The sequence below is a fragment of the Mastomys coucha genome, unplaced genomic scaffold (assembly GCF_008632895.1).
Source record: "Mastomys coucha isolate ucsf_1 unplaced genomic scaffold, UCSF_Mcou_1 pScaffold15, whole genome shotgun sequence".
NCBI lineage: Eukaryota > Metazoa > Chordata > Mammalia > Rodentia > Muridae > Mastomys > Mastomys coucha.
In genome coordinates this window covers 90,898,529-90,914,569 of record NW_022196897.1, presented here as the reverse complement: position 1 = coordinate 90,914,569, position 16,041 = coordinate 90,898,529, and the positions used below count along the sequence as shown (strand labels likewise).

The following is a 16,041-nucleotide window of genomic DNA, read 5'->3' as shown; positions in this document are numbered from 1 at the left end:
CTTTTCATCTGGGAGCAGTCTACTTGAAGCTCAATTAACAATCAAGGAGGCACTTCACCCCCACAGTACTGTGTTTCCTTTGCTACAAGTCCACACCTATTTACCAACAGTTGACACTTTTCTCGTTTCAAATATAGCACTTCTTATCCCAATGGAAAACCAATAGAGGAACATTGGCTCCATCAAACCCTGGATCCCCTCCTCCCCGATCCCCATCTCCCTGACAACTAGAAGGCTTTGTACAAGGTCAGAGAGCATTACTTCCAGCTCCGCTGTCCTCTGTCAGCTAACATAGGACCTCTCACATAGTCACATTCCCCTGCTTGGCTTACCCTACTTATCTTAGCGTCAGTTTCTATCAGTCATTCATTCCAGGAAGCCCTCCCCGATTGGTCTACTATGTTATATATACTCTATAGAACCGTGGCTAGCTTGTTCTTCATTATGCCCTTGTGACGGTTTTCATGTGCTTGGCTCAGGGAGTGGCACTATTAGAAAATATGGCCCTGTTGGAGTAGGTGTGGCCTTGTTGGAGTAGCAGTGTAGGCATGGGCTTTAAAACCCTCATCCTAGCTACCTGGAAGACAGCTAGAGTCTTCTCCTATCGGCCTTCACATGAAGGCATAGAACTCTCAGCTCTGCCTGCATCATGTCTGGCTGGATGCTGCCATGCTCCCACCTTGATGATAATGGACTGAATATCTGAACCTGTAAGCCAGCCCCAGTTAAATGTTGTCCTTATAAAAGCTGCCTTGGTCATGGTGTCTGTTCACAGCAGTAAAACCTTAACTAAGACAGCCCTCAATGCTTACGTGTATCAGGCTTATCATCCTAATTTGCTAACCGAAAACGATCTTAATAGAAAGGTACTTGCTTCTATGCTCTAATGTCTTGGCTTCCTTACTGCAAGGGCAAGAAGCATAGCCCACTGACTTTCTCTTGAGAGTGTTAGAAAGGTGAAAGAGGTGAACAGATGGTACCACAGCTTTGCGTGGCTATTTACATTTAAGCACAACTATTGACTTTGGACCGGCCCCATGTCAAGTATTCAATGGCCACTACATATAGGACAGTCCATATAGAGAACATTTCCATCACTACAGAAAGTTATATAATACAGACCATCACTGATTGGTATCATTATTTCGGATTTAATACGGTGATAGGATTTGAGTCAGATAGTGGGCTTGTAAAATGGCCTGCCAGCATTCAGAAACGAAAGCTTTATAATTTTATATCTCTGTTTCTTTTGGGAAGCCTTTCTACCTCTCTCCAATAGGAGCTTGAAAGAACTTCTTACTCATCCGTCTCCTCCCACAGTCCTCCCGGTGTTATCTCATGGATGTTAAGATTGCCTCCTCCCAAACCTAGGGGACCACGCTCACCCTGGCCTCCTTCCAGACTCAAGTGCTCTCCTAACCACACTGCAAATTGTTAACCGGGCTTAAATGCTCATCTCCGGGCTAGCCTTGGGTTGAGGTTAGGGCTTTCAGTTGGAAGCTGAGTGGGAGCGCTGCTTCTCAAAAAGCGAAGCTCAGCTATCACCCAGAACATCTGTTGCTTTTTCTCAAAGTACTTCTTTCCGGTCTTGCAGAGAGCCCTCCAGTCCGCATCCCCCATCATCTGGGCCCGCCCCTCGCAACGAGATCGCGGGGAGGGGCCGAGGCGAAACCCGAGCCCGGCGCCCACCACCGGGGCTGGCGACGTGGCTCCGTTGCCCCGGCCTCCCCCGGCGGCGCCGTGGCCAATGGGCGCGTGAGTGGGGCGGCCCAAGCCTCCTCGAGCCAGCCGGGCGCGCCCCTCGCTGGGGAGGGGACAGCGGCTGCGGCGCTGGGAGCCCCCACTGCCCCGCAGCCTCCCTTTGCTCGCGACTATGGCGCGCGGTGGCCGCCTGGGACTCGCCCTGGGGCTGCTGCTGGCGCTAGTGCTGGCGCTGCGGGCCAAGCCCACTGTGCGCAAGGAGCGCGTGGTCCGGCCGGACTCAGAGCTGGGCGAGCGGCCGCCCGAGGACAACCAGAGCTTCCAGTACGATCATGAGGCCTTCCTGGGCAAGGAGGACTCCAAGACCTTCGATCAGCTAAGCCCGGACGAGAGCAAGGAGAGGCTGGGGTGAGGCTGCGGCCCGGGCCGCGCGGGGACCACGCAGGGGCCCACGGCCACCTCAGAGGGAGCCGCGCGGGACCAGGAGCGCAAAGCGAAAGCGAAATCGCGCCAGTTGGTCACAGGGCCGAGGCCGGAGCTAGGTTCGGAGGCACAAAGTTGCCAGCGGGCGCTCAGACCCAGTGTGGAGGTCGCCACCACACTGGGCCGGGACAGCTTCCCACGGGGAGGCGAGAACGTGGCAGCGGCCCCGGGAGCTGGGAGCGAGAGGGCCCGCCCCCTCATCTACGTTTCATCAGAAGAGACTGGAGTGAGCCAGAGTTTGTTGGCTGTGGCCTTTTAGTACCCGGTTCTATCCCACAGTCCAGAGAGAGAGGCACTTGAGACTTGCTTAAAAAAATTTTTTTTCAAGATCTAACAGATGTGTAAGAGATGGAGAGGCTTGTTCTTGGCCAGTCAAGTTCTTGTCATCTGACCAATCATCCCAGAAATCTCACGTAGGGACATAGAAATCAGATTTTTAAAGGGGCTAATTGGGCGAAGAGGTTCAGAGATGGAAACTGATTCTCTGGGCTCTGCTTCCAGCATTATGTGTGAGGCACCCAGCTTTTTGGCAACTGATTGTTGGGGGCAAAAAAAAAAAAAAAAAAAAAACCCGCAAAGTGGCTATGGTGTTGCTTTGTGAGTTTAGCTTGGATTCAGGAAACAAACCTGGGCAAATCTCAGTAAGCCAAACCCAGCTGCCCAGGAGACCCTTGGCCATTGTGCAGAGAGACTAGTAACTAGTGAGGACCAGGTGAAGACAGGGCTGGGGAGCCATCCTGCCTGTGAGCCACCAGAGCTTCCAGAACCTGCTCCTGGGGGAGGAGGATCTTGGTGTTCTGCTACAGTTGAAAAGAACACAGCCATTACTGTGGGACAGAAAGGCCAGAGCATTCAGTAGGACCGGATAAATGATACCTATTGTGCAGGTGAACATCTGCCTGTTGTGATAAAAAGACCTTTGGACTTCAAAGTCACCTCCAAACTTTATCTTCTGTTTGGCAGGGAAGTCCTTTCTCTTCTTCTTTGGGACTTTAACAATAGAGGCCATTGATAAATTCACAGCTTTGTACTGCTTTGAGGCCTGGAGACTGATTTATTCTGGGGCCCTGAGTGCAGCCATTCTGCATTGTCTTGGAAAGGAGGAGGAGAAGGGAGTTAGGAACTGGAATCACTTAAGTTTAGGTCCTCTGGCTTCATTTAATTCCTACATCCTGGTAATTAGCTTAAGTGCCAGATAGGAGGGGTAGTGGAGTTCTCTGGGTCTATCCTTGATGTTGTTCATTTAACCGTGTAGCAAGCATTGCAGTGGCTACTGTGTTTGGACCATGCTTGACATCTGGCAGGTAGAAAGATGAACCCTCATGTTCTAGGTCTCAGGGGTGCTGGCCATCCAATGTGGAGGAGGACAGGCAGACACTGTCAGGACTGCTATGATGGTGACATCATCCATGTGTTTAGCAGGGCTCCCCCTCCCCCCCAGGGCTTCAGGTTGGAGGGCTGTGCCTGGTTTTGTAGATGGTACTTCATCAGAGCTTATGGGATGGTTCAAAGGTTGCTGGGTATATGATAATAGAAAGGTGTTCCGGAAGTGAGGGGCCTGCTTGCTTATCATGGTTTTAACTCTTTTGTGGGGCAGGAGGGGTGCTGGGCTCCTTAAGAGCTAGAGAAGAGGACATGGGAGGTAGAAGAGAAAGAAAAGTAAAGATGAGAGGGAAGGACCTCAGGGAGGTAGAGATGTTATCTGTGTCTGCTCATGGTGGACAGGACGTCCTGATCCCCAAACCTTGTTGGAAAAGCCAGCCTGGCAGTAGAGTGCGGAGTGTAACTGTGACACTTACGGAGTCCTGGGCAGTGGGTCGGAGTCCTGGGCAGTGGGTCGGTGGGGGTTGGTGCATCAGGGTATTAGGACAAGAAAGAAGCAGATGACGATGATATAGCACTTACTTATCCTTGACCCAGTGTTGAGGCAGGAACCAAAGATAACGTCTAGGTCCCTGGCCTGAGCCCCTTCCGGTCTAAGGTCACTTGGGTCAGAATTGGGCGGGGACTTTTGGAAATGACTGATCTGGCCTGGAGCTAAGGGCGGCGAAGTTGCCTCTTTCTCTACAGCGCCCCGCCCCCTTCAAGTCTGGGCTGCCTAGGGAGTAAGAGGGAGTAACGTGGCTAGATCTAGGCAACTCTGGGTCTATCACTTGACCGTCTATTGAAAACACATGTCACCCTTAAGATTTCTGGAAACACTGAGGGGTTACAGTCTCAGTGGCTTCGTATAATCTTAGAAAGATGTAAATTACTTTCCAAGGTTTAAGGTTGGGAGTGGTTTCACCTGTCCACCAGAGTGTCTGGTTTTTCTTGTCTCCTTGATAGCAGCTGGCAGGCAGGGGAGCACCATTTGTCCTACGCCTCGCCTGGAGACTTTATTCATTCCTTTTACTGGCTGAGAGTTGGAATTTTACTTCCACCCTTGGCCTACATAGTGGTCACCAGTGAAGAAAGGCACCTTCCTCCTCCAGTCCTCACAAGTCTTGTCACTTGGGCACTTCTGCTCACAGTGGGAGAATTTGGTTGGGCTCAGAGACTCACTTTCATGAGGTCACACAGATAGCCAGAGCCACAGGAAGATCTAGGTGTCCTGACTAATGCATTCAGGGTCTACCTTCACTCCATTTCCTTTCTCAGGATCTTACTCTTGTGACTTTTTGAGAGAGGTCTAGACCACTCCCATAATTCCAGTAAACAGTTTTAGAGCAATTGCTTTGTGTTGAGCGGAGCTAGGCCCTGGGTGTTGATAGGTGTAAATTAAATGCTGTTCTTTTTTCCAAAAGAAGGTTTGTGATTTCCAGCCGTTGAGCCTTTGTTGGCCTGAGTATCTGCTTCTCTGTGGAGTTGGGTAGTCAATGGGCAGTGTAGCCAGTGTGTTCTCCGGATTGGAGCAGCACCTGCCTTCATGGTGTTGAATGAATTCTGCTGTGTCCAGCTGAGTTGCCCCCAAAGAAGCCTGAAGATGCATGAGGTTCAGTCTTTCAGTCCCAGATCTGTTAAAATTGTACTTGAAGGGACACTTTAATAATGTCCACAACTTTCAGAGAGAGGAGCGGATCTCGCCTGGTTTCCCCTCCTTCCATTCTTTACCTTTCCCACTAAAAGTTAGAAGTGCAGGTCAAACTGTATTTATAAAGAACTAAGGAATTCAGTTCCCATCTTTAATTGAATCGGTGTTAACTGTTAATCAGAACTACTACTGGCAAAATTTGTCACTGGGATTGACTTAATTCTCGGACCCAAAGAAAGACACTGAGTCCTCATTGGCCTGTATGACCTCATCCCAGGTGTGTGGAACTTCTCTTAAATGTTGTGTTGGCAATAGCTTGTGGGTGTGTACAAGCCCCTCACAGAAATGGCACGCCTAGCTTGGAGCTGTTTGACATAGAGATAGACAGATTTCCAGCCTGAATTTTACCCTGAACTAGTGTGTAGGATGACTCAGTAGAGCCTAGCTTGAAATCCCTGGAACCTAGGTCAAGGGAGAGTTGAAAACCCAAGAAGACACAGTGGTCTGTACCCTATTAGCAGAGCTGCTGAGTTTCTTCAGCTGCCGGGGGCCAGCTTTCTGGTGGAGGTTGCTTTGTCCAACAGGACTGGCCTCCTGCTTCTTAAGTTTCAAATCCTTGAGTATAAGATAGTAGGATTTAAAAACAAACAGCTCCCTTATCTTTTGATTAGCATAGAATTTCCTGTTGTTGGATTGTACCCAAAGCTAAAGGGTATGTGCTCAACACAGTTATACCTAGTAGATCTTCTGGCCAGTTCTCATCGGGTGGTCATGGCGATCTCTGGAGTCCTGAGCTGAGAGTCCTACAGTCCTGGGTTTCAGGCTGTAGAGGCATGGTCCATTAGTGCTGCTGCCACTGGCCATGGTTTCTGGGAGGAGAAGGCATATCATCTCTGGAAGGAAGACTGGCTGAGTCTGTCTTAGACTTTTATAACATTTAAGACTGCACATTGCTTGACATGTTGCTGGGCCGAGACCGGACAAGTCTTGATTGTGGTCTTGAGGGACTTACTGTTTCATTTTATTCTTATTTTAACTACAGGAAGATTGTTGATCGAATTGATAGTGATGGCGATGGCCTTGTTACTACTGAGGAGCTCAAAGTGTGGATCAAACGGGTACAGAAAAGATACATCTATGATAATGTCGCTAAAGTCTGGAAGGATTATGATAGGGACAAAGACGAAAAGATCTCCTGGGAAGAATACAAGCAGGCTACCTATGGCTACTATCTGGGTAAGATGCCACAGTGGGGAACAAGGTCACAGGAGACTCATCGTGGCTACCTCCTGCACCCAGATGTCACAACCTTCTGAGTGCAACCCTCCTCCTCCACCTACTAAGAATGTACCAAGTCGCTTCCTTTGACTGACATGGGGGAAGGTATCTTAGGTCACAGCCCTGCTTGAACTTAGCTCTCAGAAGTTCACACAGAGAAGAGACAGAAAAAAAAAAAATGCTTCTGCAGCTCCTACTTGCTGCTGAAGTTGGGTGGTAAGGATGAAATATGCTCCAAACATCATCAGGAAACGAAATTCAATGAAGGGCTTCCATGGGGAGGTGGGGTAGAAACTAGGCCTTGAAGAATGGATGGCAAGTTGGAGAGACTGAGAGACTGTGGGGAGGGTGGCAGAGCTGGAGGGGCAGAGGCACAGAAATGGGTGCATGGTGGGTGGGGCTTGCGGTAGTCGGTTAGAGGAAGGAGGGAGGGGTATGCTGCAGACCCTCCAGGTGCCTGGTGGACAGCAGAGAGACAGCCTTGGGGAGAAAGGGAGGCAATCAAAGCCAAGTTCTGCTCTCTTGAAAGTTAGAAGCATTTAGATACTCTGGGAATCCTCGTATATCCTAGATCAAAAAGGGGCGGATGGATGTGGAAGTCTGTAAATAGAGGGCTGAGCTTGTGTGGTCAAAAGCCTGTGCTCTTCAGTGCTGGCTGTAAAGCCCTGCTGGGCACTAAGGTCGATTATGGGATGACTCGGAGGGAGAGAAGATGTGGGGTCATTTTGAATAGAAATGTTTTTAAAGAAGTCAGTGGGTGATTCAAGATAGCTTGTGTGTGTGAAGAATAAGTGATCTGAAACAGAGACCCCCACCCCCACCCCCCCACCCCCCCACCCGCCTAACAAAGTTGTGTGTGCCCTGCAGGAAACCCCGCTGAATTCCAAGACAGCTCTGATCATCACACCTTTAAAAAGATGCTGCCACGAGATGAGAGGAGGTTTAAGGCTTCAGACCTTGATGGAGACCTGACAGCTACTCGGGAGGAGTTCACTGCCTTTCTGCACCCAGAGGAGTTTGAACATATGAAGGAGATTGTAGTTCTGGTGAGAACAGTGAAAGTCCAGACTGCAAAAAGACCAGGGAGAAAACTTTCCCCACGCCTTGTCCCTTTTTCCCAAAAGAGACACTTTCAACCTGCTGGGGAACTGGGGAAGGACTGAAGTTGCATATGGCAAATCTCTGTCCAGGAAGTTGTTAGGATAAGCTAGCTGTTGTAACAAACAGCTTGGTGAAGCCACTTAACACAAAGCAAGCTTGTTCCTTACTTGCACAATGTCCATTAAAGATGGTCCCAGGTAGATCCCCTGGGAAGCTCCCCTCTGAACACTGGGAGGCAACCTCTGCTTTCTGCTCTGCCATCTTACAGTATCAGGTGGCCAATAAAGGACAGAGACAGAATGAAGAGATGTGATAGTCTGTCTTCACTATTCAGGCTGGAAAAAAGGGTATATGTACCTGTTTATAGTCTAGCACATCTTAGTTATACCTAGGCTGAGAGACGACATTTAGATATATGTGAACCAATATATTTAGAACCGATGGGTTAGTGAGCCACTAGCTGCACTCCGCCCTATTGTTGTTGCTTCTGCTGTCTGTCTTCCTTCTTCCCTCCCTTCCTTCCTTCCTTCCTTCCTTCCTTCCTTCCTTCCTTCCTTCCTTCCTTCCTCCCTCCCTCCCTCCCTCCCTCCCTTCCTTTCTTTCCTTCCTTCCTTTCTTTTTGTTTTCAGCTTAGAAGGAAGAGAAAACCTTATGGAAACTTGCAGAGGTTGCAGCTGGGAATGCTGCTGCTTCAGCTGTAGTCTCTAGAGAGAAGATGGCCCAGATGCCAGGCTTATAAAGGCTCAGTGCTTTAAGGGCTTGAATCTCGCTGTTTCCATAGTGTTCCATGGGGCCCCATGTGTCTTCATTTTTCATGACATTTAAATAAATGCCATCACCTACTTCCTCGACAGTCAGTTCCAACTGCTGGGAAGCTGTTAATGAAAGATTTTTTTTCATAAATAGCTTGCAGTTTCTAAGATCCCCAATCAGTGACAGTGTCCACTCCTGCCTCATACTTTGCCTCATGACGTCTATAACCCCAAGGACTGGGCAGTGGTCCAAGAATTATTTCTCCTATTCACTCAACATCCATTTATTGATAACTCCTGAAGCGTGGGGGTGGAGCTGCTACAGGGGAATTGTTTGACTTCAAGCAAGATTAGTGCTCGACTCAAGACTAGTTTCTTGATTCAGGAAGTCCTTGAGTTGCTGGACCAATGGACAATATATTCACTTAGTTACTGATGTAGGGGTGGACAGGACAATACATCGCATGACAAATAAAAGTCAAATATAACTAATTAGATAATGCTTTCACAAGGCAGTTACACTTTTAATGTTTAAATCTCTATAGTTTGATATGCCTCTGACTCCAGATGAGGGTCCTAGCTCTTCACTATGCAATCTGTGTTTACAGTCCCTCTAATTGGAGGCTTCGCACACTGTCCTCTCAGACTCCGAGGGTGATGTCTGGTGGTAGGTATCGGTTGGTATGGCGGGGCTTCTTGAGGGTATCAGAGCACTCTGAGTTTACAGACACTCTTTCTCATGAGGAGAGGGTTCTGCTCTTGAAGTTGTGGAGAGAGGATCATCTGCCCAGGAGCGACTAGAACAAGTTACCAAGCGTTATAAAAACCAGAGAAAGAGGGCAGGCGGTAGAAGTCTCCAAGCATATGGCCATCTTGTGTTCTTTCCCCATTGCTTCCTAGGAAACCCTGGAGGACATCGACAAGAACGGGGATGGTTTTGTGGACCAGGATGAGTACATCGGTGAGTTCGGGCTGCAGTGGCTGAGCTATGCACACTAGGCAACATTCTTCTCCTTCCACTCCCACTGGTGATCTGATGGCCTCACTGCTGGGAGCTCCCAACAGAGAGAACCCTCCAGCCCTATTTGTTGCATAGGTCCAGCTGGTGCCAAGTGAGGAATTAAACTTTCCTGGACAGGGGGAGCGGGGAGCCAAAGGAGGCTAGCCAGCAGCCCTTCCCAGGGGGCCCAGGGTTGCTCTCTGTTATACTGCCTTTAATTAGATTGGAGAGTCTGCAGTGAGGGGAGGATGTCTTAGTTAGAGTTTTACTGCTGTGAACAGACACCATGACCAAGGCAACTCTCATAAGGACAACATTTAATTGGGACTGGCTTACAGGTTCAGAGTTTCACTCCATTATCATCAAGGCAGGAGTTTGGCAGCATCCAGGCAGGCATGGTGCAGGAGGAGCTGAGAGTTCTACATCTTCATCTGAAGTCTGCTAGCAGAATACTGGCTTCCAGGCAGCTAGGATGAGGGTCTTAAAGCCCATGCCCACAGTGATACACCTACTCCAACAAGGCCATACTTATTTCTCAAGACCAGGTTTCCCAATAGTGCCACTCCCTGGGCCAAGGAAATATAAACCATCACAGGAGAAGACGCAGGTTAGACGTAGGTCAGCCTGCTGAGATCCTGAGCCTGGGTGAGTGAGATGGTGACTGATGAGATTGATCATGTGCCAGAGCTATAAGCAGGGAGTGAACCTTCATTGTGAGCAGTTCCCCTTATTAGAGCCGCTCATCCTCTGGTGTTCTATCTTTTGGCTGGAAGAACCATAGTTGATATTTTCTTACTGAGAAACAGGGAGAATCACCTGACTGATAGTCAGATTCCCCAGTAACCGGAAGGTCCCAAGGACAAAGATCTGCAGCCCACAGCAAGGACATTTCCGTATGATCCCCACCAACTAGCTGCACAGCAGTGGCTCATGGCTCCAACCTCAGGCTGCTGGCTTGTAAGAGCCCTACCTTTCCTGTCTCAAAGCAGGGGCGAAAATCATTCAATTGGATATTGACTTCTGGAAAGAGATGGGGAACTTTGTATGTGTGTGTTTAATAGATGCAGTTACTTACTTGCAAGTGTAATACTCAACCCAAGATGTCCCCTGATCTGGGTGGTTGTATGATTTTTGTCTCCCCACATAAGGACAGGCATCTCTGGCAATGTTGAACACAGCTTCTGCTCGTTGTGGAAAGTCATACAGTTCTAGAGCTGAACACTTTCCTATCTGTCACAGCTCATAGTCAGGTAGCTCTTTGCCTCAGTAATTAAGGTGACTCTAGCTTTGTACAATATGGATGCTAACAGTGGCCTCCTCAGTGTAAGCCTTCCTCTTGAGAGGCACATAAGGGAGGGGAGTGTTCAGAGCCTCCAACCTGTTACCATGACAGCAGGGATTGAATCAGAGAGAGAGAGAGAGACTCCCTGATAAAAGCAAACCATGGGCACTTTGGGTTAGCAGTGTATGCTCTTCATGCTCCTCCTGAACTCTGCGTTGAGATAGTGCCTGGCAAGGGCACAATTCTGAGTGGCCTTGACTAAAAGAAACATTTCATTTTGTGGACTGTGCAGAAGGAGGAGAGGGGGATTATGTTTAGTAATCAAATTTTCAGCAGCAAATAGTGAGAAAGACTTTATGCATGAACTTGTCAGGCAAGGGACCTGATTGCTAAGTGAGTTGCTAGTGTGGCTCACTGGAAAGGCTCTGGGATTCAGAGCCCTATCTTTCCCATCTGCTGACTGTGTGACCCTCAGAGAACTATTCCTCTATGCCCTGGTTTCTAATCTGTAACAGGATGAACAGCATCCTTTCCTAGCTCATATGATAGTCATAGGAGTGGGCATTTGCTCAGTTAGTAGAACGCTTGCTGTACATGCATAAGGACCTGAGTTCAGATCTCCAGTGCCCACATAAAAAGTCTGGACTTGGCACACACCTATAATCCCAGCACTGATGAGGCAGAGACAGCAGGACTCGGGCTTATTGTCCAGTCCTCAGTCTCTCCAGTAAACTCTAGGTGCATTAAGAAAGACCATGCCTCAAATACAAGGTAAAGTATATAATGGATGAAGAAATTTGACATAAATCTTTGGTACACCCACACATGAGTACACATGGGAACACAAATACACAAACAATGTGCAAATAGCAGCAGTAGAGTTTGTTGTTTGCTTGTTTGGCTGGGTTGGGTTGGGTTGGGTTGGCTTGGTTTGGTTTGGTTTGGTTTGGTTTAGGTTTTTCAACACAGGATTTCTCTGTGTAACAGCCCTGGTGTCCTAGAACTCCCTTTGGAGACCAGCCTGGCCTCAAACTCTCAGAGATCTGCCTGCCTTTGACTCTAGTGCTAGGATTAAAGGGGTGGGTCCCCATACCGGGGCTACCTTGTGGTTTTTCTTGTCTTTTCTCTTCTTTCAAGTATCTTCTCAATCTGATGAGTGGCTTTCCCTTTACATTGAAACTTTATACAAAGAACCTTAATTTTTTTTCTACTTTGAAACATTATTGTAGTTTTTTCCCCAAATTGAAACTTTTATCACAGAGAGTTTTGGATTTTTGTTTGTTAGGTTTTTTTTTTGTTGTTTTGTTTTGTTTTTTCTTCTATGTTGAATGTCTTTTTCTACTTAAGGTTTTGAAACTATTTCCTTCAGAAAAACTGCTGTGGAATGTAAGCAGACAATAACAAAACAAAATAACAAAAAGAGTGAACGAGGGCTGGACATGGTGGTGCATACCTTTAATCCCAGTACTCAACAGGCAGAAGCAGGCAAATCACTGACAGTTCTCTATAGCCTGGTCTATTAGTGAGTTCCAGGCTAGCTCAGCAACATAGTGAGACCTTGTCTCAAACAGAGCAAACAGGAAGCAGTGTATGAATGTTCCCTTCTCTTTGTTCCAGGCAGTTTAGAAAATTGAGAGAATTACTGTCTTATAGTAATTGTTAAAGATGTGAAATAAAATTGTCTTGAAAAAGCCCTTGGGAGATGAGGCAAGCCATAGTGATGACCACAGAGGGGAAGATGGCGTTGGTAGCAAGCCTCCTGTGGTCCTGTGCAGTCTCCAGTTCAGAGGAGCTGAGGGATACATCCTCACCCCCATTCTCATTTGTAAATGGGAGAATAGCAGGGACTACTTCAGACTGTGTAAAGGAATTGACATGAAAAGAAAATGTATATTGGACACTTCCTGAGGAGTTGGAGCTGTGGAAAGTTACTTTGTTTTTGTCTTTATGGTGCCAGGTGGAATAGATACCCTCCCATAAGTAGCCCTCTGGTCTTGAGAAATATGATTTACTGACTATTATCTCCATTTCACAAGCTTTGGGCTTACACACTGAACTAAATAAAGAACCCAAGTCTCATCTGCTGGCTTCTAACCAAGTCTTCCTGTCAGTGGCCATCCCTCAGCTCTGCACCAGTGCCACTTAGCTTTCTCCATGGGCTTCATCCTTCCAAAAACACAAGGGTCAAGCTTTTGTGATTTTCCCTTCCTGGTTGTCTTCTGTAACTGAGAACAGCTTTGCTTTCTAGCGGACATGTTTTCCCACGAGGACAATGGCCCTGAGCCAGACTGGGTTTTGTCGGAACGGGAGCAGTTCAATGATTTCCGAGATCTGAACAAGGATGGGAAGCTGGACAAGGATGAGATTCGCCACTGGATCCTCCCTCAGGACTACGACCATGCCCAGGCCGAAGCCAGGCACCTGGTGTATGAGTCAGACAAAAACAAGGTAGCTCCCATGTTCAGAGCACTGATCAACACAGGAAGTAGATAGCTTCGATGTTCAGAGCCATTGATCAATAGAAAGTAGATAGCTCCCATGTTCAGAGCCATTGATCAACAGGAAGTAGGTAGCTTCCATGTTCAGAGCCATTGATCAACAGGAAGTAGATTGTTCAAGATTGGGTTGCCAGCCTTGTCCATGACGCCATCGGCTCCTATGGCCATTATCTGTTTACTTCTCTTACTCTCCAGTAGAGTCCTGTACATTACACCAGTACCATGACAGCTGCAGGGAGCAAGTTTCCAACTTTCCTGCATAGTCTGTCTTGGGCTATAGACTAAGATTACTAAGCACATCCTCGAGGATTAAAACATCTTCGATATAGTCAGGTCATAGGTGTAAGAAATTTACCCAGGATGCCCTGAGGTAGGCTTATTTCCCCCTTCATCTAGTCATCAAATATTTATTAAACATGTCTGACATAGGGAGTCCATCCCTTTGGAGGTCAGACATCTCAAGCAAGTTCCTGGGGTTCTGTTTGTGGAGGTTTTTTTTGGAGGGAGGGTGTACAGGGAACTTGAATGACTTCCAGCATTTCCATACCCGCTGATAGGAATCCGAGTAGACGGGGGCTGGGAGTGTTTTACCTCAGTCGTAAAGCACTTGGCTGTCATGAGTCAGGCTTTTGGTTCAGTCCCTAGTACAATAGTAATGATAATTTGATAGAATTCAAATGAGGAAATCAATAAGATTAAGAAAAAAATTCCTGCCTCATCTGGCTTTAATTGCCCCAAACTCTGAGCTCTACAGACCTACATGTGACACAGTGAGGCCATGAAAGGGACGTGCAGGTCTTTCTGGGCTGTTTTGAGAACACCCACATTGCTTGTAGAGTCTATCTCCTGAGTTCCCAGGACCTACCTGAGGCACTCCAGCACAGCTCCTACACACAGCTGGACTTCATTCCAGTTTGGAGTTTTACAGTATAGTCACAGGAGCTGAGAAAGGAACACTTCCAGACTATTAGATGTAGTTTGAAACCCCTCAGATTAGTGAAGTGGACAGAATGCTGACCAGCAGGAGCTCTCAGCGACCCTAATGGCTCTTTTGTTTTCCCTCAGGATGAGATGCTAACGAAGGAGGAAATTCTAGACAACTGGAACATGTTCGTGGGAAGCCAAGCGACCAATTATGGGGAAGATCTTACCAAAAACCATGATGAACTTTGAAAGACATTCCTTCTGATGTGGCCAAATGTCACGGGCTTTCTGCAAGTGTTCTGAGTGATTGCTATAGTTGTCAAGTGTATAGCAGTTGTGTCCCTAAACAGTGGGATTATACCTCAGATTGGGGTACAAATTATTTTTCACTCCATATTTACTGGAAAATAACCATCATTATTTATTCCAGTAGGACTTCCCCTGAAGCACATTAAACTCTTGGCAAATTGCAGTTCTCTGAGGGGATACATTGCTACAGCATGACCTTTATAGACTCTTCTTCCCCGCTCAATTAATTAATGGGGAAGAAATTATGAAAGGGTTCTATAACTCAAGGTGGGTGGGTGGGACACTGTACAGAGTAACCACTGTGTGTTTGAACTATTAAATGTTGGGTTTTTTAGTTGTCACTGTTAAATGGTGGTGAAGGTAAAGGCTGAAGGAGTCAACTTGTATTGTCATAGGTCAGCTAACCTTGGAGCAGGCATGGTATTTCATATTCTTTATACTTGGAGCTGTATTGTAAATGGTATATAAACTTTTGTGTGTGTTCCTGTATGGACCTGCTAATGTGTACAACAAACCCACATTTTTGGGTTTTTGTTTTGTTTTATCTTTAATACTAAGAAGCAATCAAAAAAGATAATGTGAACAAAAAAGGAATTTTAGCAATAGAAAAAAGATGAATGCCAGGTATTTGAAAAACTGTATGAGCATGGTCAACACTTTAATATACTTGAGAAACTTTTTTACATGTTATTGAGGTGGGTCTGCTTTTTTAAATAGTGAATAGAAATACAGTCCCTCCCTGATTGTGAGGCTGGGAATCCAGATGTAGTGGATTTGTTATTTGTTGAGTCCTGAACCTCTGAGCCTGCTTCTAGCACAGCTTATGCCAAGGAAACAGGGCAAGGCAAGCATCTAAGCCATTGACCAAATTAGCTGGAGTACCAATTTCAGGTGAACTTCCACCCTGTAAATGGGAGGAGAGTGGAATAAAGGATGCCTTAGAGGATCTTCCCATGTGTCTTGTGGTGTTTGACTTAATAAAAATATGTGGTTTCTTTGTTCCTCTGGAATTAAACGCTCAAAAGAGTCTGTGGTCCAGATGCAAATGGACTCAGTTGTTAATCATCATATTCATCATCATCACCATTATTTTTATAACAAGTTCAGAATATATCAGTAGTTGCTGATTTCATCCCTCTGGAAATCATGACCTTCTCTGTAGTTAGGGAACCCAAAGTCATTTTCACAGCAGTCCTGAGACATTTAACTGGAAAATCCAGATCTTAGCATTGCCTGTGGGGCCTGCCTAACAGGATTCGGCCCTGCTTCCCTTCTGAGAACTGCCTCTCTACTCTTCTTTTTTCTCCACCTTTTACCCCGTCCTCCACCCTCACTGACTTTGTTGCTAAGAGTCACTCCCTGGGTGAGATACGCACAATGTCCTAATGAGAAACCAAAGTCCAGTGCCAGCATAGTTCACGCTGGGGAAGTAGAGAGCTTTCTGGGCTTGTGTACAGAGTGTGGGTGACAGGGTACTGACAAGAACATGGTGGACCCCAAAGCAGCCATGCAGCAAAGTCCTAACCCATCCCAGACTGTGCGGCTTTCTCACATCCAGAGACTAAGCCCCAATGGCCCGATTTTGTGTGTCAACTTGCCACAAGCTGGAGAGTCATCAGAGAGGAAGGATCCTCAGTTCAGGAAATGCCTCCATGAGATCCAGCTGTAAGGCATTTTCTCAATTAGTGATCAATGGGAGA

The 16,041-nt window shown here is 47.1% G+C and overlaps 1 protein-coding gene across 1 annotated transcript; it reads left to right on the top strand.

Moving 5' to 3' along the window:
* The first annotated feature begins 1,658 nt into the window (after nucleotides 1-1,658).
* On the top strand, nucleotides 1,659-15,293 carry Rcn1 (reticulocalbin 1). Its single transcript, XM_031371246.1, has 6 exons — nucleotides 1,659-2,109; nucleotides 6,240-6,433; nucleotides 7,343-7,521; nucleotides 9,229-9,289; nucleotides 12,859-13,058; nucleotides 14,174-15,293. The coding sequence occupies exons 1-6, from the start codon at nucleotides 1,874-1,876 to the stop codon at nucleotides 14,279-14,281; spliced, it is 978 nt and encodes a 325-aa protein (XP_031227106.1). The 5' UTR covers nucleotides 1,659-1,873; the 3' UTR covers nucleotides 14,282-15,293.
* The last annotated feature ends 748 nt before the right edge of the window (nucleotides 15,294-16,041 follow it).